At 42.9% G+C, this 23,180-nt stretch overlaps 2 protein-coding genes across 3 annotated transcripts; both read right to left on the reverse strand.

Annotated features, from left to right (window-relative positions):
- Positions 1–98: 98 nt before the first annotated feature.
- On the reverse strand, positions 99–23,180 carry SETDB1 (SET domain bifurcated histone lysine methyltransferase 1). Of its 2 annotated transcripts, none has more exons than XM_008155844.3 (22): positions 23,111–23,180; positions 21,717–21,984; positions 20,915–21,066; positions 19,432–19,466; positions 17,970–18,069; positions 17,242–17,367; positions 16,871–17,072; positions 16,272–16,345; positions 15,214–15,404; positions 14,154–14,283; positions 13,275–13,506; positions 13,027–13,185; positions 11,422–12,207; positions 10,108–10,224; positions 5,298–5,467; positions 4,089–4,717; positions 3,475–3,503; positions 3,240–3,372; positions 2,792–2,957; positions 1,298–1,509; positions 967–1,055; positions 99–618 (listed from the first exon to the last, which is right to left on the reverse strand). In XM_008155844.3, exons 2-22 carry the CDS (start codon positions 21,974–21,976, stop codon positions 501–503), a joined length of 4,110 nt encoding a protein of 1,369 aa, XP_008154066.3. In that variant the 5' UTR covers positions 21,977–21,984; positions 23,111–23,180; the 3' UTR covers positions 99–500. The 2 variants fall into 2 exon arrangements, with proteins under 2 accessions (XP_008154066.3, XP_027987459.2); XM_028131658.2 differs by having other exon boundaries at positions 23,038–23,180.
- On the reverse strand, positions 18,409–19,042 carry LOC103298979 (39S ribosomal protein L42, mitochondrial-like). The gene has a single exon (XM_054711619.1). It carries the CDS (start codon positions 18,894–18,896, stop codon positions 18,468–18,470), a length of 429 nt encoding a protein of 142 aa, XP_054567594.1. The 5' UTR covers positions 18,897–19,042; the 3' UTR covers positions 18,409–18,467.

Genomic DNA, 23,180 nt, shown 5'->3' on the forward strand with positions numbered 1-23,180 from the left:
TGACAGCTGCCCATTGGGAAGGATGGGGGAAAACAGATCCTTCACTGAGAGACCCAGAATTGGGAGTACGGAGGCGGAGAGAAAATCAAATCACAATCTTAGTTTTAACATCTTATTAAAAGACTCAAGAAATGATACAAACCATGGACATTAAGTATACAGCCCTCATACAGGATAAAGTGTCAGAAGCATGAACACTTGGACTAATGTAGGATGGGAGGGATGAGCAACAGGACTGAAGGGATGTCAGGCCCAGGTTAAGAGTGGTAACCTCTCCCAGCCCCCTAGGGCCTTAGGGGGAGGAGGAGGGACCCAGCCTGCTAGCACCACAATGGAAGGGATCTCCTGATCCAGAACCCCCATTTCTAACTAGGAGCTGGGGGGGGAGTAGCTAGACTGGATGGAGACTTGGGGGTCAGAGTTCAACAGTGAGGAAGACCCAGTTCCTGAGGAAAGGTCAGTTCAGGAAGGGTTCAGAAACTTAGGAAGAAGGCTGCCCTCTAAAGAAGACGCCCTCTGCATTCGATGGCCCCACAGCAGCAAAGCAGCTCCTTGCCTTCCACACTGCCCACCTCGTAGTTGTAGTCCCAAGTAAGTTCGGTCCCAGCCCGGATTCTCCTACAAAGAAAAGGATGGGGTGTGAAGACAGCAGATAGCCCAGGTGCCTGAGGTCCTAGCGTGTGCAGGTGGAGGTGGATCACACATGGATGAGGTCATAGCGTGTGCAGGTGAAGGTGGATCACACATGGAAGAGGTCATAGCGTGTGCAGGTGAAGGTGGATCACACATGGATGAGGTCATAGCGTGTGCAGGTGAAGGTGGATCACACATGGATGAGGTCATAGCGTGTGCAGGTGAAGGTGGATCACACATGGAAGAGGGGCCCTTAGAATTAACAGTCCTTGCCCCTTCCCAATCCTGGGCTTCTTTTCCTACCAACCACCCTCTTTCCTGACGCCCTCTTACTTGCTGGCAAAGAAGGCCACCCAAGGGAAGCGAAGATCATGAGTATCCACGAAGACATTCTGGACAAACAGGTTGGGGCTGCAACTGTGCTGTAGGTTTAATGACAGGATCAATAAGAACCAGGACACAGAATCTGGCTTTGTGGGGTGAGGGAGTTGAGTGAAAACCTCCCCCCATCAGAGCAGAAGTTTCAAAAACTACCTCTTTAAGATCCTTTGAGACCAAGAATTTATAACAAGAAAAGGTAGATTTATATAGTTGTGTTAAGAGCACTAGAAATTTGAGGACCATGGGATAATCCAGCATCTACAGGTACGGGAAAGGGTCTTACATTAAGGTAGCGGCCCAGGTTGCCTTCAAGCTTGGCGTCGATGATGTAGCAAGACTCCTCACCATCATAGAATTGGCGTGTGTTCTTACGAACAGGTGCGCTTTCCCCCTTTTCCGCAGATGCCATGTTGGTTGATTTAATGGCAATCCCATGGGTTGATTTAAGAGCAAAGCCTCGGGTTGATTTTACTGCCACTTGGCGCTTCATTGGGCCTAGACAGGAAAGAGAACAGGTTCACCATCTGTCCCAACCCAAGATAGATAGTCTACCCCCATTTCATTCCACGCACTGCAGCTCAGGAATAACAATAAGCTGGGACTGAGGAAAAGATTCTAAACTGCAGTTTTTCAGGCAGGATTAGATCTGCTAGATAAAGGAGCTGAGGGGAGAGTAGGGAAATGGAGAGAAAAGAGTAAGGAGACATGTGAAGCGATATTAACAGTTTAGCTGGGAGCCAGGGAGCCCTCCTAAAGACATTTAACATTTAGGATCTGAATTTTTCCTATAGTTTCTTTAAAAAAATCCTCTCCCCCCAGATGGCCAATAGATATATGAAATGCTTAAAGTCACTATAATCATCAGCGAGATGCAAATTAAAACCACAATGAGATATCACCTCACTTGTCAGAATGGCTATCATCAATAAATCAACAAACAAATATTGGTGAGGATGTGAAGAAATAGGAACCCTTGTGCATTGTTGGTGGGATTGCAAATTGATGCAGTGACCATGGAAAACAGTATGCAGGTTCTTCAAAGAATTAAAAATAGAACTATTTTATTACACAGCAATTCCACTTCTGGAGATTTATCCAAAGAAACCCAAAACACTACTTTAAAAAGATATATGCTCCTGCCCTAGCTGGTTTGGCTTAGTGGATAGAGTGTTGGACTGTGGACTGAAGGGTCCCGGGCTCAAATCCAGTTAGGGGCACATACCCGGGTTGTGGGCTCAGTCCCCAGTGGGGGGTGTGCAGAAGGCAGCTAATCAGTGGTTCTTTCTCATCATTGATGTTTCTATCTCTCTCCCTCCTCCTTCCTCTCCAAAATCGATAAAAATATATTTTTTAAAAAAAGATATATGCTCCCTATGTTCACTGAAGCATAATTTACAGTAGTCCAGATATGAAAGGAACCTAAGTGCCCATCAATAGACGACTGGATAGAGATGATGTGATATATATAGTGTATGTATGTATATATATATATATATATATATATACATATATATATATATGTATATATATATATATATATATATTATACAATGGAATATTATTACTAGATCATTAAAAGAATTAAATCTTACCACTTGCAACAACATGGATGGACCTAGAGGGTATTACGCTAAATGGAACAAGTCAGACAAAGACAAGTACCATATGATTTCACTTATGTGGAATCTAAAGAACCAAATAAACAAACCAGCAAAAATGCCTCTATCTCAACTTTCCTATGGTTCCTTCCAACTACCCCCCAAATGCTTCAGACTACCAGACATGTTCTTCTTGTCCTCAAAGTCATCGCCTTCAGAGCCAGAGGAGATGGTCTGGATATCATCACTGTCAACTGCTGTGGCTGAAGTCTGACCAGCAGTGGGCTTTCGGCTCGTCCCACTTTCCCCCTCACTTTCTGTGCTGCTGGACAGTGTCAAGACATCCTGGGGAGGCAGAGGGTGAAAGGGAAGAGAGTAAATGGGGAGGGCCCCTTCAAGTTCTGCCTCTTACGTAAGGTTAGGCAGAAAGGAGCTGAGATGACAGTAAGAGGAAGGTTACATGTTGGATGAAGGAAAATAAGGCAGGAAGTCAAGGCCAAAGCAGCAAGAAAAGATCTAACAGTAATTATGGTGAAGGACTTGATGAGGTGAGAAGGATGTTCCTTCACTCAGACTCTGAATAAAACAGAGGGCGGGGTGAGGTACAGTTTGAGAAAGGTCACTTACATCAGGGTGGGACTGAGCGGAGGCCAAAAGGCGTCGGCTCTGATGCATACTAGTCTTACTAGGTGGGCGGCGAAGTCCTTCAGTCTTCATGGGAGAAGGATTGTAACCATAATTTCGAGAGCTCTCAGTAACACTGACGGGAGGGGAAGAGATGGGAGAAGTCAGGTGCATGGCTTTTTCTTTTGAAGGCTTGAGAGAAGGCAGATTTGGAAACAGGTCTAAAAGAGGCACTTACATTGATACCTTGTTTCGGTCATCAGGTTCCTGGAAAAGACAGCCAGTGAAGGGTTAAATGTTTTTATGGTCCTAGGTAATAAGTCCAACATTTAGAATTCATCTCAAATGACCTCAAAGACATTAGCCAGTGAGAAGTACACTCTCTAAAATAAGGTGTAGAGAAATGACTGCAACTTGACAGGAGAAACCATATTCTCATATTCAATCCTTTCCCATGATAAGGCATAAAATGTTCATAGAAAATACCATGGGCAGTCTTACAAGGACAAGGGACAAGTTCACTACCTGTAATGTGGTAAACTGAAGCATCGTGAAAAATGTATTTTAGATTCTTATTTCTCTAAGAGAAGCAAGCAATGACACAGATAACTTGAAATAGCACTTAATTTTTAAACATTATTTATAAATCCTTTACTTTGGAATGAATCAACCCAGCAGGTTGATTTTAAAATAATTTCTTTCTTTAAATGAACACCAGGACTGGGCCGGGTGGAGAGGGGAAGATAATCAGATTTGCCACAGAGATATCAAGTAAATAATCTACGTATGAAGACTGCATTAAGTTTTTTACTGTACCTAAGTTACACAAAAACCACTGCTCGCAGAGTTTACCTCTTTCTTGGCCTGCTTGATGTCTCCCTCGTCCTTGAAGCTCAGCCCTGAGGTGGCGGCCTTCTCAGCTTCCCCTTTCACTCCCCCAGCCCGGCCTTCCCCACCTTCGCTGGTCTTGAAGGATGAACGGCTATCAGAGTCAGCAAAGCCACCTTCACTGACACTGTTGGAGCTCAACCACGAGGCCACCTTATTCTTGGATGTCTCTTCAGAAGAAGGTGGATTGCAGCCACCCATAGAGATTGCTAGAGGGACAGGAAGATGTGGGGGCCCGAGGTCTGGGGGACGGGAGTCCTTGGAAGCCGTCTCAGACAGCCCGTTCTCCTTCTGGCCCCGGGTCTGCCGCCGGGTAGCATAGCTGCGCCACACTGAACTGGTGCTGAAGTCCTCATCCTTACAGAAGTTATCATCTGAGCTATCGTCATTGGACTCTTCGGGGTCCTCTGTACCGCTATTGCCATCTTCCTGGTCCTTCAAGTCTACACCACTGCTGTCAGAGGAACAGGGGGCATCGCTCTCATATCCTTCCTTGAAGTTCTCCACGCTCTCAATATGGTCCAGGTTGGCAAAGTACTCATCACCCATTTCCAGGCCCTCCTTGTCTGCAAAGTCATCTGTCAGAATTTTGCCTGGGAATGAAGAGAATTAAAGGCCTTCCAGGGTTAAGCAGATGTTTTGAAAGAATAAGGGTCATTCCAACAATACCTAACGCACCAGCACATAAAGTCAAAATGCCTCCACTATGGTGTCTTGTTCGTCTTTGGATACCTCCTCCCTTGTGTCTTCACTAAGAGAGTATGAGAAGCTAATTGCAGTTTTAAATGCTGCCCCTTCTGCCTTCCTATTGTTCCTCTTTACTTTGTTTACCAGAAGAGTTCTCAGCTATGCTACAAGATCTCTGGGTGGAGTGACAGGGTAGTGTGATGTGGGAGAAAATGATACACTTGATTCTACTACCATGCCCTTCTCTGGAACATCATCACACCCACAATTTCATCCCTTTTCCCTCTTATCCTTATGAAGCATTTTTGTCCCTCCCGCATCCACCCAGACAGGCACATCACTCATCATGTTCTTTACAGAAGAAAATGTTGGCCTCCTTTTACTCCCAGTTCACGTGTCAAGCATTTTATTCTTATGTTCAAACTTGTCTCTGATTCAATTCCCCACCGTGTCCTAACTCCAGGAAGCAAACGGTTCACTACCAACCTGCATAAATACAGACAAAGGAGCCTTTGGCAATGTCATCCAAGCAGCGGATACCCCAGCCCTTGTTCTGTGTCTTGAACAGCTGTAGCCGAACCTGGAGTCCATGCTGCACCAACCGGTTTGTGCACATGTTTGGGTCACATTTGCAGCGTTTGTTACACTCATAAACTCTGGGAGGAGGATACAATAAAATCAGTCATGACACAATCACTATAGCATCCACTGAACTGTTATAATTCTTAAGGTATCATCATTAATGAGGTAATGACTAAGTGAGCAGATTTATTGAACTATATGCTCTTTGTTTCATGTGGGAATATAGCCCAAGGAAATAATTCCTAAGGGGGAAAAGTGATTTATACAGATAGTTATCATATTATACAGATAATAACAGTGAATACCAGAATGCCTAACCTGGAGAAAAGCTAAGAAACTATGATGTGAACACAGATTCAGAGCCATTAAAATAAGGATATAAGCTATGTCAATTAGCTTTTCAGTGTTTCTGCTCTATATGCTTTGCTCAGGGTTTAAGATTTTACTTCACTTTTCCTGGTATATAAATTGAAAGATGTTTACTTTTGGAAAGATAACAGTACAGAGAGTTGGTTGATGACATTAGTGGTATCCCCCTGACAAAGATGGTAAGAGCAGCTTCTATTTATTGAAGATATATTTTGTGTTTGCCATTAAGTCAATACTTTATATACATTCTCTTAGTCTATCTTCAAAGTAGCCATATAAAGTGTTTTTAAATGATAAAAAAACTTATTAAAACGTAATATATACAGAGAGAAGTACACAATAAGTCTATAGTTCAATGAATTTTCACAAAACACAGAACCAGCACTATATCAAGAAACAACTTTTAGTCCTTTAAAATACCATTGGGGTGGGAGATGTCAATATTCTTAGACTGTGTTTATCCTATTATAATAAAGAGCTAATATGCTAATTAGACCGAACAGCAGAACAACCGTACAGGGCTGCAAGGGGCTGCGCGGGCCGAGCCCCTTGCACAAATTTCATGCATCAGGCCTCTAGTAGTTAATAAAATAGGATCAATTAGGAGGGATAAGGCCAGAATTTGATCTCAGATTTAATCTCCACCAGATGAAAGTTTTGGAGTAGCTATACTGAGTATCACTTATTCAACAAAATTTACTTGTTGTTACTATGTGCCAGACACTGGATAAGTGAGCTGCTGGTGATAAAATGGGGAGCAAGAAAGAAATGCCCTCATGGAGCTTACATTCTAATGGGGGGAAAAAAACCCCAGAACAAAAACAAATGAACAAATATGATAAAGCTGTCACAGATGCTTTTAAGGACACAAACAGGTGCTCAATGACAAAATTAGCAAAAATGACCTAGTTTTAGAGTGACCAGGAAGTTTCTCTGAGGTCAGAATAAAGCTGAGAGCACTCAAGGTTAAAGAAGATAACTACGCAAAGAACTGGGAGGATGCCGAGAGGGCACAGTTTGTACAAAGGCCCTCAAGGTAGGCTGGCAAACAGTGGGAGAACTGGACCCAGGAACTAAAGAATATCAGTGTGGTTGGAACAATTATGGGGGGAAAGAGATAGGAAGGAGCAAGATAGTAAGTACAGTGTCTGGTGACCCAAGATTAAGAGTTAGAATAAAAGCCAAAGTAGAGTTGGAAGCTATCAGAGAGGTTTAAGCAGGAGTCATATATTATTTGTGGTTATTTGAAAACATTTCAATGTAACATTTCAAACATGTAAAAGATACAATGAACATTCATCTACCACCCAGCATTAGCAAATCTATATATCATTACAAGATTCATATTTTTTATTTAAAATGAAAACATGATACAGTAATGCAGGTAAAGCTAATAACTGTGTTTGCTTAGTTTTCAATATGCATTCAGCACAAATTCATCTCCTGACCTCCTCACTAGTTTCAATCTCCTCTGAGGCTACTCTGACACAGCAGGTTTTCTATTAAATGTTCATTTTCCCAAAGTCTCTTTTGTAGCCAGGTTTGGCCTGTTCTTACACTGGCTGTTCTCTACATCCAGTGCACAGCTGTCAGCCTGGATGCCTCCTTCACTGGCCTTCATTTCACTATCATTGTGGGATTCCTCTCACCTCTCCTCACCCAAGAAGATCCTATATAATAAAGAGGTAATATGCAAATTGACCATCACACCCTCACAAGATGGCTGCCTACGACCAGGCTGGCAGGGAGGGTTAGTTAGGGATGACCAAACGACTGAACAAGCAGGCTGTGTGGGGTGACCAAGCCGGCAGGGGGGTTAGCGAGGGACGACCTAATGACTGAACAAGCAGGCTGCATGGGGCAACCAGGCCGGCAGGTGGGTAAGTGAGGGATGACTGGATGACTGAACAGCAGGCTGCATGGGGTGACTAGGCCAGCAGGGGGGCCATGAGGGATGAACAGGCCAGCGGGGGGGGGGGGGGAGGGCAGTTGGGGGCGACCAGGTTGGCAGAGGAGGGCAGTTGTGGTTGATTAAGCTGGCAAGGGGGGCAGTAAGAGGCGGCCAGGCCAACGGGGGGATGGAGGGGGGGAGGAGCAGTTAGGGGCAACCAGGCTGGCGGGGGGAGAGGAGATGTGCAGTTGGGGACAATTAGGCTGGCAGGGGGGGCAGTTAGGGGCAACTAGGTCAGTGGCAGGGGGAGGGGCATTTAGCAGTCAGTGGTCCAGGATTGTGAGAGGGATCCCAGATTGGAAAGGGTGCAGGCTGGGCTGAGGGGAACCACCCCCCATGCATGAATTTCGTGCATCGGGCCTCTAGTGTGTGTGTGTGTGTGTGTGTGTGTGTGTGTGTGTGTGTGTGTGTATATATTTGATTTGAAAGAGAAAGGGAGGGGGAGAGAAACATCAATGTGCGAGGGAAACATAGATTGATTGCCTGTCATTCGTGCCCTCACCAGGAATTGAATCTGCAATCTCCTGGTGCATAGAACGATGTTCCAACCTACTGAGCCACCCAGCCAGGGCTCTCACCCCTCTTTCGAGTTAGAGCCTCTGTTTCATGGATCTGTATGGACTTTATCCCCTCATTTTGGTAAACATTCCCAGTAAGTTTCTGAGAAATGGAATAATGAAAAATATGGATTTATTTCATGTCTAAAATATGTCTTTAGTCTACTTTAACACTGATCTGATAGTTTGCCTGGGTTTAGAACTCTCGGTTAGAAATAATTTCCCCTTAGAATTTTGAATAAATTCCTAATTGCCTTCTAGCTTTCAATGTTATTTTGAGAAGGCTGAAGTCATTTTGTTTGTTTGTTTTTTAAATATATTTTATTGATTTTTTTACAGAGAGGAAGGGAGAGGGATAGAGAGTCAGAAACATTGATCAGCTGCCTCTTGCACACCCCCTACTGGGGATGTGCCCACAACCAAGGTACATGCCCTTGACCAGAATCGAACCTGGGACCTTTCAGTTCGCAGGCTGATGCTCTATCCACTGAGCCAAACCAGTAAGGGCCTGAAGTCATTTTGAATCACTTTTTGTGTATGTGTGGTCTATTTCTCTTCTCTAGGAGCTTTTAGGATTTTCTTTTAGCCCCCAGCGTTCTTGGCGCAGTGGTCACATTTTATTATCATTTGTTTTAGTGGGGATCTATTTTCATTCATTACATTGGGACCTGATTGGCCCTGTCAATTTGGAAATACAGACCCTTTAATTATGAGAAAATTTCTGATTTCACTGATGCTTTTCTCCTTTCTTCTTCTATTCTCTCTCCTAATTATGCATCTTGAGCACTAGGTTTATTAGTTCACATGTTCATAAGTAAGCAATTTACCATGTTATATCTCACTCTTTCATTCATCTTTTCTTTCCCTGACCTGGCTCTACCTCCTCTGTTCAGTTTCTATTTAGAGAGCCCAGGGCTGACTCCTGGGCCCCTTTCTCTTCTCTATTATCATTATTCTCTCTCGGTGAACTCATCCAGGCTTTAAATACCACTCCTGTGCAGCCCTTACACTTCTCTCAGAAATCTCGCTGCCTTTTCAACATTTCCACTTGGACTGTCTAACAGGCATCCCAAGCTTCATACAGCTGGAAAAGAAACTGAATTTCACTCAGATCTGTAACTCCTCTGGTCTTCCATCTCAGTAAAAAAGCCCCAATTTAGTTGCTAAAGTAGAAAATTTAGGAACTGTCCTTGATTCTGCCCCTTCTCTACCCCACTCCATAGTCAATCTACCAAGTTCTGTAGCTCTACCTCCAAATGTACCCCAAATCTGTCCTCTTTCACCTCTACTACACTTCCATGTTAGTACCAGCAATCACCACCTCTCTCTTATATTTTCTAACTGGGCTTCCAAATTTTTATTTTGCTGCCCTAAGATCTATTTTCTAGACAGAAGCCAGAGTAATCTTTGAAAGGCAGGTCAATTTGACTCCTTAAAAATCTCCAATAGCTACCGATTGCACCATGAATTTGACCATAATTTTTATTCTGATTTACAAAGTCCTAAGTAATCAAGTCTCTGCCTTCTTTTCCTCTCTGAATACATTTCATTTGCCAGAGCAAGCTGTAATCTGCTAGGACATTCATACAGCTATAAAATTAACATCACCTTTGATCACAACAGAAAATTCCTAGACACTGTTCAATCATTCTATGTTTTCATTTCAAGGGAAGTCCAAGGAAGTAATATGTGCTGGAATTTCAGTAAATAAGATTCAATTGATAAAATAAATGCCCGTTTCAGTTATTCAATTTTTGGTTTCAATTTTTAGAATTCTGATGGTTTCTATAAGAATAGAAAGCCAAGAGCATGCTCCTCACTTTCCCCTGATACTTACCCTGTGGGCAGACACTCTTCTAGTCTCTTGTACTGGTAGCCAGAGTTAGGGTTGACTTGGCCGCCTGGGGTGCAGGCTGTAGCCTGGATAGTTAGCTGATGACAGGCACACTTGGACCTACATAAGATAGAAGGATAAGATAGGTAGAGCTGTGAGACTTTCTTTAAAACCAAGAAGTATTAACAAATGGCTGGCGATAGGATAGAGAAATTTCTTTTTCTTCCCTCATATATGTAAACTAGAGGCCCAGTGCATGAAATTCGTGCACGGGGGTTAGGAGGGGGGGGGGGGTCGGGGTCGGGGGTGTGTGTGTCTCTCAGTCCAGCCTGCACCCTCTCCAATCTGGGACCCCCCAAGGGATGTCCGACTGCCCGTTTAGACCCGATCCCGGTAGGATCGGGCCTAAAGGGCAGTCGTACATCCTTCTCACAATCCAGGACTTCTGGCTCCCAACTGCTCACCTGCCTGCCTTCCCGATTGCTTCTAACCACTTCTGCCTGCCAGCCTGATCACCCCCTAACCACTCCCCTGCCAGCCTAATTGATGCCTAACTGCTCCCCTGCCAGCCTGATTGCCCCTAACTGCCCTCCCCTGCAGGCCTGGTCACCCCAAACTGTCCTCCCCTGCAGGCCTGGTCCCCTCCAACTGCTCTCCCCTGCAGGCTTGGGTCCCCCAATTGCCCTTCCCTGCAGGCCTGGTTGCCCCCAACTTCCCTCCTCTGCTGGCCTGGTCACCCCTAACTGCCCTTCCCTGCAGGCTTGATCACCCCCAACTGCCCTCCCTTGCAGGCCTGGTCCCTCCCAACTGCCCTCCCCTGCTGGCCTGATCGCCCACAACTGCCCTCCCTTGCAGGCCTGGTCCCTCCCAACTGCCCTCCCCTGCTGGCCATCTTGTGGTGGCCATCTTGTGTCCACATGGGGGCAGCCATCTTTGACCACATGGGGGCAGCCACCTTGTGTGTTGGAGTGACAGTCAATTTGCATATTACTTTTATTAGATAGGAAGAGAAAGGAAAAGACAGAGTAAGAAGATGACTGTGAGAATAAAATAAAAAGAGAATGAAACCAAGTGCCAACTGGAGAAAAGTGAAGGAAAAGGAGAATCAGAGAAAGAAGACACATGAACCCAGGGTTATGCAGTGGGGCCAAATCAACCCCAGCATCTCTATTACATAGCTTCATGGAGACCTTAAGGCAGGAGCTCCAGCTGAGGGAGAAGGTAAAGGGAGATGGGGAAAGGAGTGCAGATATAAGGCAGAGAAAGAGTGGAAAGAAAGGCAACCATAGCAAGGCCAGCAATACCCCACCAACTCACTTGTCCCGGCACCCATCCGTGCAGTCACAGCCAACCAGAAATTCAGGGCCTGTGTTAATGAAAACACCCTTGCCTGGGATTCGTTCCTTGCTGTAGGCCACCTGCGGTGGGGGAGTTGTGTCAATTTCATTGACACAGGATAGGGGAACATCTTCTTTCCCATAGGTGATGTCCAAAATATAGTAAAAAGGCTTATAGGGCTGAAACTTCCGGTCCACAAGAACATATGGATCCAAACAGAACATCTCCAAGAAGAGGAAGTCACAGCCAGTCTCAAAAAGGTAGCGTTCGATCTCCTGCATTGTCCGAAGGCAGAGGCCACAGGGTGTCTTATAGATGACATGAAAGCCCATCTTGCGGTTAACTCGGCGCCGGGCTGTCATCCTCCGGAAGTCATATAGCAGTGGGACCAGCAGAGGGTTCTTGCCTCGGTACTGCTCACTTCTTATAGGTCTGACTCGAGACAGACAAGTATAGCTGCAGACATGAGGTAAATAGAAAAGCTTCTCCATGGGGGCGCGGTAGGAGGGCTCTGCCGGGGCACGCTCCAACATGCCATGGAAAGCTGGGAGGGCTGGAAGGGCTGGGGATGCTGGGAGGACTGTGGATACTGGGAGGACTGGAATGACTGGCAGGACTGTGGATGCTGGGAGGACTGTGGATGCTGGGAGGACTGGAAGGACTGTGGTTGCTGGGAGAGCTGGAAGGACTGTGGATGCTGGGAGGGCTGAAAGGACTGTGGATGCTGGTGGTGCTGGCGCAGAAGCTGTTGAGCCTAAAGGTGATCTGCAAATGAGATGCAACAGATCAGGTAAGAATGCAACAGGATCTCTCTGTTAATTATTATCTCTGAAGCTAAACATGGCATAAGAAAGTCAGATTTTTCCCTTGCCTTCCCAAAAAACCTAGACAATGAAACATCCTGGTTACTCTTCACTGACTGAGAATATCTCTATTTCAACAGTTTATATACCCTTTCTTAAAAGCTTTTTGCCGCCGAAACCAGTTTGGCTCAGTGGATAGAGCATCGGCCTTGGGACTGGAAGGTCCCAGGTTCGATTCCGGTCAAGGGCATGTACATTGGTTGCGGGCACATCCCCCCGTGGGGGGGTGTGCAGGAGTCAGCTGGTGGATGTCTCTCTCTCATCAATGTTTCTAGCTCTCTACCCCTCTCCCTTCCTCTCTGTGAAAAATCAATAAAATATATTTTAAAAAAAAAGGTTTTTTGCCTGTGAATTATGGAAGTAGAGTCCAGTCTTCTACCAATGCTTTCTTCCCTGCTGTGTGTCCTATAAATGTCCTTATTAACTCTCACAATTCAAGGAAAGTGGCTGTAACGTGCCATTTTTATTGAACCAAAGATGCTACCACATTTAATGAGAAGTTTTAACAAATGACTTTCCAGTAATTCTGTATTTCTAGGCACCCAGTTTCTAATTCAGTTATTTTTATATTTTGCTTCCTGGAAATTTCCAAGGTTAAAAACTTGCTTTTCAAGTCCAAACTCCTCACCATCATAACCCCTATGAGCCAAGGAACCTCCCTGTAACTACTCAGTCCACACTGCACCTCCTTGCCCCCATCAAGAGCCTGAGATTTTCTCACCTGTATGTCTGGTTGATTCCAGGTTTCCCACCAGGGGCATTTTCACTGAGTGAAGGAGACGTAGGGGAGGAATGACCAGAGCCCACAGAGCCTAGCCGCAAAGAGGTGCTCTTTTTGGCTACCTGCTTCCGTGACTGGGCAAGCTGGCTTTCCAAGCTTCTAGGAGATTAGAGAAGAGATGATATGATAAAAGACACAGAAAATATGAAATATGAAAGAAACTAGAAAAAAAAAGGAATAGCACTCACTCAGTGTCACCTGCCTGGGGGGACAGAGGTGGAGCAGGTGGGGCAGGTGGAGTGGGTGTAACAGGTGGGACGGGTGCAGCAGGTGGGATGGGGGTAGCAGGTGGGACGGGTGTAGCAGCAGGTGGAACAGGTGGGGCTGTGGGCTGTGGCAGCTCCATTGGCTTAAACTGGGTTCCAGTGCTGGTTAGATCCTGGGTATACTGGACCACAGGACCTTTGCTCCTCACAGCACCTATAGGAAAAATGAAATTTACCATTGAGAAGATGACAGCTGTCACTTGTACTTATGCACACACCTGACCTTCAATTTATATTAATATAAAAAAGCATAAATGGAAACATTTTGAGTAAGTGCTAAGACTGTCAGTTCCCAATATTTCTACCAATGAGTGAGAGTACTGGCATAAGCTGGCTTTGACTTAATAACCTGCCTCAGACCATTTATGTTAGTAACTGTTACATTTTTATTAAAACTTTCAAAAATGCATTCATTGGTCAAGTAATGTAGTCAGGAAAAATCAATCAAAGCATGCCAGGAACAGATAAAAACAAAAACAGTTTAGGCTTTAAGAAAGTTGACCCTAGATAACAAAAAGCAGTTATCCTCATGTGAGTAAGAGGTCGCTACTACCACCAATACCCCTAACCTAAGCCAGTTGTTTCAGATTTTTATGTGGTCGTTTAGAACAAATGAGAGCCACAGCATGTGGAGGCGACACCACAAATCCATCACCACTACGGCAAACAACTCAGGGCACACCTCCTGTTTCCAATGAGTCAGTAGTGTCATCCTGGTAAACAAAGGATAGCCACTGTCTATAATCACCTTTGCTGGTTTGTCCCATTCCACCCTCACCCAGGGCATCTTTCTGGATATACCCATATTTGGACGTGTCCTGAACTGTCCCCCTTGCTTCTTTTCCAATGTAGAGGCCGAGGATGTCTTCATGCTGAACATGGGCTCCAGCCGTGTAGAGCCTCGATAGATCCATTCACATCTTTTGTCATCCTGAGGAATTGGGAGGCAGGGAGGGAGAGAACGGGTTAAAGGCTAGAATCTAGCCGAAACCGGTTTGGCTCAGTGGATAGAGCGTCAGTCTGCGGACTGGAGGGTCCCAGGTTCGATTCCGGTCAAGGGCCATGTACATTGGTTGCGGGCACATCCCCAGTGGGGGCTGTGCAGGAGGCAGCTGGTCGATGTTTCTCTCTCATCGATGTTTCTTAACTCTCTCTCCCTTCCTCTCTGTAAAAAATCAATAAAATAAAAAAATAAAAAAAGGCTAGAATCTACCTTGCCATTTGTGGAGAATACATATCATGTGACTCCTTGGGGAAATTTCCCTGATGAGCCCCAAATTCCTTATCTATTCAATAAACTTATGTGCTGGGCTCCATGATAAGACATCAGGAACATAAGGAAGAAAAACATGTTCCTTGTTTATAAGAAATTTCAGGAGCAACAGATGTTTTTACTAAGTATGAGAATTACTATCAGGATCATAGGCCTTAGGAACAAAATGCTGGGATAGTCAGAGGAGAAATATAATTCTAAGGAAGGCAGGAGGGGAGAAAAGGATGGGTATAGAAGACCTAACAGTCAAATTGGACAAATGAAACTGGCTGCTTTCTCTGTACCTACAAGCAATGTGACTGTTCCTAGAGAAAAAGAAACAAATAAAAACAAAAAACAAAAACAAAACAACAAAACCAAAAGCCAACCATACAGATTAGTGTCATAATTAAATTCAAGGAATTTATTTTCAATCACTCACAGATGAACAAAAAGAAGGACAAAGTAAATTTTGATCAAAATAGTGAGAACGGATAGGAGGATAAAAAAGGAAAACCATGAAGTTTTACAAAATCATCCTCATTATTGCCTCTTATACTCCCCCAACCCACCCCGACACCTGCCTCAAACACTAGGGAAGAACAGTACCAGGAAGAGGATTCGGACTAGGCTGCCGTCCACCTCTTCGACTCGGGACTTCCACCACGTGCCTTCCCACTCAGTCTTGATAAGCTGGCCACTCTTGAGTAGCACCATGGGCCGGTTGGGGTAAGCAGTGATGTACTCCTCAATGAAGTCTCGGCAAGAGATGTCTTCTATGTCCTCCCAAGTCTTTTTCACTGTCCCAGGGAAGAAGTGGGACTGAGAGAGGGCATGTAGGGCATGTCTTAACAGGAAAAAATGGTCGGCAAGGAGATGTTTGATATTTTTTAAGTTGGGAGGACAGAAAAATAAATGAAATCATAACCTCAAGGGAAGCAAAGCTAAGACCACTTAAAAGTATTGAACCTAAGGGGTAAATACTCATATAAATCAAGTAAATACTAAATAAGCAATATATAAATACAGGTGAGTCATTCATTTTATGAAGTGGATGTTTCTTCTTACAAATTCTTGCTAACTTGGTATGTCTAGAGGTAAACAAAAAATGATCAGATGGCATTATGAAATTGATAAAAAAATTATCCTTCCTTCTTATTCTCTATTGGGCTTTTAAGGGGTCCTGAATGCATTTACTGCCAGGTTATGTGGAAACACAGCAGTGTTATTGACTCTTCTGTGAGAGTTTGTACCCAAACCCGAGTCACAAGTATAGAGGACACCATGAAGCCCCCATTAACACAGCTTCTGTAGAAAGCACTGTGCAGCCTACAGATTTACACACATTAGCTGAAGTATGAGACTCAGGAAGAAGTATGAGACATCTTCTCAAACCTAAATTACATAGAAATGAAATAAGATCACATCTACAATATGATTGTCCATCCAAGTCAGTCATGATCTTCCAGTGTCTCCCTCTTTGGTTACAAAGACCCATCATTGGAGATGAACAAATAAAACTTTATCTCCCAAAGGACTTTAATCAAACTTACGTTCTTTGAGACAGAAGCAACAAAAACACTAGGACTTCTCAACTGGCTGTCTTTGGAAGAAATACAAGGTAGAGGAAGATGAATAGAACTGAGGAAGAAAGGAGGGACACTCACGTGGCCGACAAATGGGATACAATTCAGATTGAGTGACATAGGAAGCGTAGCCATCGTCAAAGAAAATAAGAAATCTGTAAGGAAAGAGTGATATTGGAAAGATTAGGGAATTATATTTAACATGACCTACAGGCATTATCTTATCCTAGCTTCCACCTCAGGGAAGATGTTCCAGTCTACTACTTTCTTCCTGTAATTCTTTCTTCTCACCCCAAGAGTTAAGAATTTTCTTCATCTAACCAATATATCCCCACTTTCCCCAAAGCGATTTATTCTAGTTCTACTATCAGATTCCTATTCAGAAAACCATTTAGTCTCCACTTTATTTCTTCCTCCTACATGATTCCCTATTCCCCTATTAACCATTAATTAATCCTGATTACTCTCTTCCAAGTTTTCTCAAGGGAAAAAAAAAAAAGAAAAGAAAAGAAAAAAAAAAAGGAGAATCACCCATATGACTCCCATGGCAAAGAAAAATGAGTTTTGGCCATTGGGGACTAAGAGCACAAAGGCTAATTGTGAGATCTGGATTATGACTTGAACAGGACAGGTGCTGTGCTCCCGGCCTCTGCTCCGTTTACAATCCTCTGTCTAGGTACCTGAGCTTGTTTTTGACGTTTGGTGTCTCGGCTACAATGCCAGCATAGAGCCAGACCTGATTCCCATCTTTGTATTTGGCCACCACTCGACTGCCCACATACAGTTTGTCAGCAGGAGGATGGTAATCATAGGCAATATGGTTCCCCGACAGTAGACTCTTTCCTTTGTTGTCGAATTTCACCTTGTATTTCTTTCCTGGCCCTGAGTAAAAGGGAAAGATAAACAAAAATTTAAAAAAACCCAACAGCTTCTGTGTACCAGTAAATCCTGGCTGCTGTGGGAGACAAAAGGCAAGGCTGTAGGGAAAAGAAACAATCAGCAATGGAAACCTGCAGGTTGTTCATTAGTTCTTCCTCTAGCCTGAACATACCAACTGTCTGGATGGCAATAAGGGTGCCTTTGTGCCATGTCTTAGTTCTCTTCTTGCCCAGAATGCGCATGCTGACTATCAGGTCACCATCTTTGCTCAGTTCTCCAGACATTTGACTCAAGGCTCCTATGGAAGAAAACAAAGTTCTTCTAAAGAAATATGGCATAGATTGGGGAGAGAATGAAAAAATAAAGGGGGTAGTAGGGTAATCAGGGAAAATGGGATAATCTTTGATCCTTAGCCATTTTTGCTGCTCTCTTGGTCAAGAGTGGAAACATAAAACATAGCTGACTCAACTGTAATGCTAATAGGAAAAACTCAAATAACTGTGAAATTCACATGTAATTCAAGAACATGTCAACTGTTTACAACTCCTTATTAATAACAACATTAATCACCACTCATTAAATGAGAAGAAGCATTTTCCTGTAACAAACCCATTCTACAAGCAAAGCTTCTCTCAGACTGCTGCTCTCTGATCTCCATCTGGAAGAAGTAGCTATGAGGATGAGCTAAAAAATTATTCAGATAAAGCCATCACACACTGGAAAAGCAGCAGGCAAAACACTTAAGCAGACAGCAAGGAAAAACAAAATCACAAATAATCTTATATTGACTTGATAGCCTGAGGCATTAAAAGAACCCAACAGAGAAGGATTCTGAGGAGCTAAAACAGAAGCTCTCTGGAATTCACCCCCACCGATATCGTGGCACCTCCTGACCCTAACCTTTATGTGGATCCTGGGAACTGCTCTTCTTGTTGACAGCATCCATGAACTTCTGGACATCTTGAGCTGACTTTCTTAAGGCAGCCATAGCTTCACGGAGCTGTAAGGAAGGGGATGAGGGAAATAAGTTTTGAAACAGCAGCAACAGTTAGAAGTAATTTTAAAATAATAAGTAACTTGTCTTTCAAAAAAAACAACAATAGAATTAGTTGTATTTGGAAGCTTATGGTTACTTTATCAGGCAAAACTGCTTTCTTATATTCTGGTTCAGAAATCAGCTTTAGGAAGCTTTCCTTGATTAATCTCACCTAACTGAGCACTGCCAAATTCTACATTCATATAGCAATCAGTGCACGCTAAGTAATCTCTTCTTTTTTTTTTTTAGATGAAAAGACATTTATTATTATTTTACTATATAATATAGTAATGAATATATTTGATTGCATTTTCTCAAATGGCAAATGAGAACAGGACAGCATTTTTCTGAAAACCTCAATATCATCTGTCTTTTGGAGGATTCAATTTCCTACGACGTGTATGATACTGTCCATGAGGATACCAACGGTGTTTAGTAGTAAAGAACATTTTGCTAAGTTGTTCTATCATGGGTCCTTGCTCTAAATGTTCATTTTTTTCTTCTAATCTGGTTTTCAGTATTTGATCCTGTGTTTCTTCATAATTATGCACAGGATCTGGCCGAGGGATAGGCTTGGTGAGTTCATATGGAATATCCACAGAAGGATGGTAGCAAACTATCGTCCTGCCATCAGATGTCAAAGCAAGTTCTACTTTGTAATTATAGTCATCTGGAAGAGAAGAATATGTGGATTTATGACAAACACAGTATAAAGCTCCATTTTGGATTGGAAATAAATGTTTCAAAATAGTTCTGTTTGATATCGCCCATTTCACTGCTGATACGGCCATGGTGAATCAAGATGCTTATCAGGTGGAAATAGAAAAAGATTTGAAGAGAAAATGCTTTTAAAATTTGCTTCTAGGCATACCTATTTCATCCCTTGACATCTGCTCACCGCGAGCCCGCCATCTTGCCTCCCTCTTCTTCTTTCTTATAATGTCTATATTCAGCCACCACTGCAACAACTGGGCCTGATTACAAGGTAATGATTCTGTCGATGGCTGAACTAACAGAATAGTCAGGCCAAAAGTTTCTCCCATTTTCATGTTCTTTTTAAAATATATATATATATATTATTGATTTTTTACAGAGAGGAAGGGAGAGAGATAGTTAGAAACATCGATGAGAGAGAGAAACATCGATCAGCTGCCTCCTGCACACCCCCTACTGGGGATGTGCCCGCAACCGAGGTACATGCCCTTGACCGGAATCAAACCCTGAACCCCTCAGTCCGCAGGCTGACGCTCTATCCACTGAGCCAAACTGGTTTTGGCCATTTTCATGTTCTTATCTTTTACCCTTTCCCTACCCATTCTAATTTACCTTCTGGTCTTTTGGAGTTCTGCTTCCAGCATCACCTATGAATGAGAAAAATTCTAATGAGTGTAGGATACTTACACACAAGAATTTTCAAGAAACCAAGAACTAAGCTACTTAAAAGTATTATCATAGAAGTATTATCAATAACAACTGCAAAGTAGATATAGAGCTACAAATATGTAAAAGTACCAAAAGGGTCCAGAGAGATACAGAGTAAATAGACAATAGTGCTTACACCTGGGGTAAAGTACTGTGACAAGTGGTAGTCTAAGTTAATTTGGGTATTCACTGTATATTAGAATTTTTATAATAGTAATTTATTTATGGGTTATTTGAATAACTGAAAAATGAGATGCAATAAAAACATTAAGCAAAAGTACTTATTTTTGAATAGTGTTGTACAACCGAACTTTCTGCTATGATAGAACTATTCTATATTTACAGCTAGTGCATCTGAGAAAATAATTTTTAAATTAATTTTTATAAATTCAGGTAAAATCCACATACTATACAATTTTTTAAAATGTTTAATTCAGCCCTAGCTGGTTTGGCTCAGTGGATAGAACATTTGGCCTACAGACTGAAGGATCGTGGGTTCAATTCCAGTCAAGGGCACGTACCCTGGTTTCAGGCTTGATCCCCGATCCCCAGCACCCCAAGCATATGGGATGCAACCAACTGATATGTCTCTCTTACATCAATGTTTCTCTCTGTCTCTCCCCCTCCCTTCCACTCTCTCTAAAAATCAATGGAAAAGTACTCTTGAGTGAGGATTAAAAAATATATATTTTTTTAAATTCAGCCCTGGCCTAATACAGCAAGGTTGCAGGTTTGATCCCCAGTCAGGGCACATACAAGAAGCAACCAACAAGTGCATAAGTAAGTGCAAAGAAAAGTCAATGTTTCTCCTTCTGATATCAACAACAAAAAAAGTGTTTAATTCAGTTGATTTTAATATATTCACAAAGTTGTACAACCCACTTCAATAATCCCAAAATGTTTTCATCATCCCCAAAAGAAAACCCACTAATGAATATGAAGTTTCCTTTCTAGGGTGATGAAAATACCAACTATATTTTTATATCCTAGCATGTGGCTCGAGAACTCAGGACCCTTCAAGTCCACAGGCTGACTCTTTATCCACTGAGCCAAACAGGCTAGGGCACACCTTCAAAAAAATTTAAAAAATAGACAAAACCTAACATCTCTTCTGAGATATATACATAGATGCTAATGCCATCTACAAAGAAAAGCAAGGAACTTCACAAGAGAGGTTATACAGAATGGGGAAAGGAGGTTAATTCAATGAGGAAGCAGCACGAAAGGAACATTTATGATACTAACAATGTTCTATGTTTTTCTGTAACAGACAAGTCTAACAGTTTAGAATATGGAGTTAGTAACATTGGTTTCTCCTCTACTCTTTTATCTTCTAGTGTTTCAATTTTGATCCTGAGACTTTCCTTTCCATGGCTTCACCTCTTACCTGAATCTATACTGAGAACATCATCATCTTCATCAGGAATCTCAATTATTTCTGTAGGCTGGGAAGCTTCATCATCAGAGCTACTGTCCCGGTATGGTAGTCCCAGTTTGGAGTAAAAGTCCTTCACTAAAGACTCACAATTAGTCACTGCCCTAATATTGGAACACATGTAGAAAAGGTCAAAGCCAGCAGAAGGAGGTATAGGAGCCACTAGAATTTATATATATTTTTAAATATAAGCTGCCTTAAATTTATAAACAGCTATATTCCAAGTCTCTCTGTTCAGAATTTAGAATGCTTTTCCCATAGAAAAATATTTAAATAGTGGTTTCCAGACTAGTTTCTCAAAAATCCAAAATAAGCTCAAAGTATAGTTCTTTCAACCAGACCTCACTATTTACCTTGTTATTAGAAAATGCTTTCTAAGTGACAACTAGGGCACCAGAAACAAATATTCTGGGCGTTTAGGAATAGATTCAGGGCTCTAGGAACTTATTAATGTTCCCAATTACATAAGACAGTAACTCTTTACAATCCTCACTCCCTAGACACTCCAACTAAGGAAACAAAGCAATTGCTCTGGAGTGCAAAAGGGGAAGGGACTCAAGACCCACACTGCCCTATTACTGATCATATATTAGGCTCTAATAGATGAATATTCTACATATGGGTCATTATGAGGATATGGGATTCTAACTTTTGAGGAAGAGTAAGGTTCTATATATCTGTAACTTGTAAACTACAAAGTGCTTGACATAATGTCTGTCATGATGAATTCCCCTTCTTCCCATACAGTCCTTACCTGGATGCATCATCAAAGAGCTGGTCAACATGGGCCACCTCAGACTCCTTCTGTATTACCCACGTCTCCAACTCTGCTAGCTGCTTCCTACGTTGCTGAATACAGTCCATCTTTTCTAGTTCTTTATCAATGAACTCCCGAAGTTCCTCCATGGAGATACCCAGCTCTTCAACCACTGCTTGCTGCAGCTCTTCGATCTCTTCAGACTCCATTGCAGCTGTTTCTGCATCCAAACCAAGGCACCCAGGGAGGGAGGACATGTTGTCCTCTACATGGAACAAAAAACTAAAATTATCTTTGAAGTCATTATAACCACAACAGAGAATTCCAGGCCCCAAATAAAACTCATTCCTACTCCTTATTATTCAAATATAGTTAAATTTGATTCTATGTTCCCTCTCTCCATTCTCCAGTATATGATCCTGAGATTTTGTAGTTCTCATCTTATGCTATATACACTACAGGCCTGAATAAGATTTAAAGGTTTGAGAGGGCATATATTATGCAACAGGGGAGACTACGGGAAATAATGTTTTAGAAAACTGAAGAGAACCAGTTTACTGAGGAAGATACAGGCACGCGGGTTGGGCTTCCAGACACCTTAATAAAGCGAGTGTTGCAATAAAATGAACGATAATCTTTTTGCTGGTAGAGGGTCTTTGCCTTTAGTTTGTAGAAAACGTAATGTCTGTGTGCAATAAAGCAAAGCGCAATAAAAGGAGGCATGCTTGTATTTCTGAGACCCGTGTTCCTTAAAATTGACTAATTAGATAAATATTTGCATGATATTGCCTAGTTTGAACAAATGTCTCCGTCCAGAGGGAAGGAGTTGGTCTGTAATTCATTGCTTTCTCTTTAATTATCTGTTCGCCTGACATTACTTTGCTCCCATGTGGTAATTTACTTTTTAAAGGTCTATAATACTTAAGCACACAAGCGTGCGGCCAAGATGTTTCTCCACAGTAAAAGGAAATAAAGTGGGAATAAAACGTGGCTCCCTAAAATCTACAGTCTAATTGTAGCTGCTCTTTTCATCAAACGGTTAAAGTAAAAATGAAGCCAGAACGCCGTGCGACCCCAATGCCAGTTCTCACCACCTCCATTTTCCCTTGACCCGCACACCGCCCCACCCCCTGACTACCCATTTTAGAGGTGCGTCTTCCCCCGCCCCCGCTACCCCGCCAGGCAAACCCAGCTGAACCCCACCAGGCAAACCCAGGTAAACCCCGCCCCCGTTCGCCTCAAGGGGAAAACTTCCCACCAACGGTCGACCTCCTCCCACAAACAAATCATTTCGGTCAAGCCCTTGGTCTCCAAATACCTCAGTTAATTTCTCACACCTCCCCACTTGCAGCTACTACAGCTTTTTTTCACCAACCAGACCCCAGACTCACGACTCAGGGGTCGGCCTCTTTGGGAGAGAACGAAAAGGGAAAAGGGAATAGGGGGAGGGGAAGAAGCGTG

This window comes from Eptesicus fuscus, chromosome 22 (assembly GCF_027574615.1).
Source record: "Eptesicus fuscus isolate TK198812 chromosome 22, DD_ASM_mEF_20220401, whole genome shotgun sequence".
NCBI classification, from domain to species: Eukaryota; Metazoa; Chordata; class Mammalia; order Chiroptera; family Vespertilionidae; genus Eptesicus; species Eptesicus fuscus.

Coding starts and splice junctions, on each gene's coding strand:
- SETDB1 (XM_008155844.3), bottom strand. CDS start 21,976: ATGTCCTCCCTCCCTGGGTGCCTTGGTTTGGATGCAGAAACAGCTGCA. Junction 13,507..14,153: donor CAGGACACGTCCAAATATGG/GTATATCCAGAA, acceptor TTTTTCCTATAG/GTGCTGTGAGGAGCAAAGGT. Junction 619..966: donor GTGGCCTTCTTTGCCAGCAA/GTAAGAGGGCGT, acceptor TTTTCTTTGTAG/GAGAATCCGGGCTGGGACCG.
- LOC103298979 (XM_054711619.1), bottom strand. CDS start 18,896: ATGGCCGTATCAGCAGTGAAATGGGCGATATCAAACAGAACTATTTTG.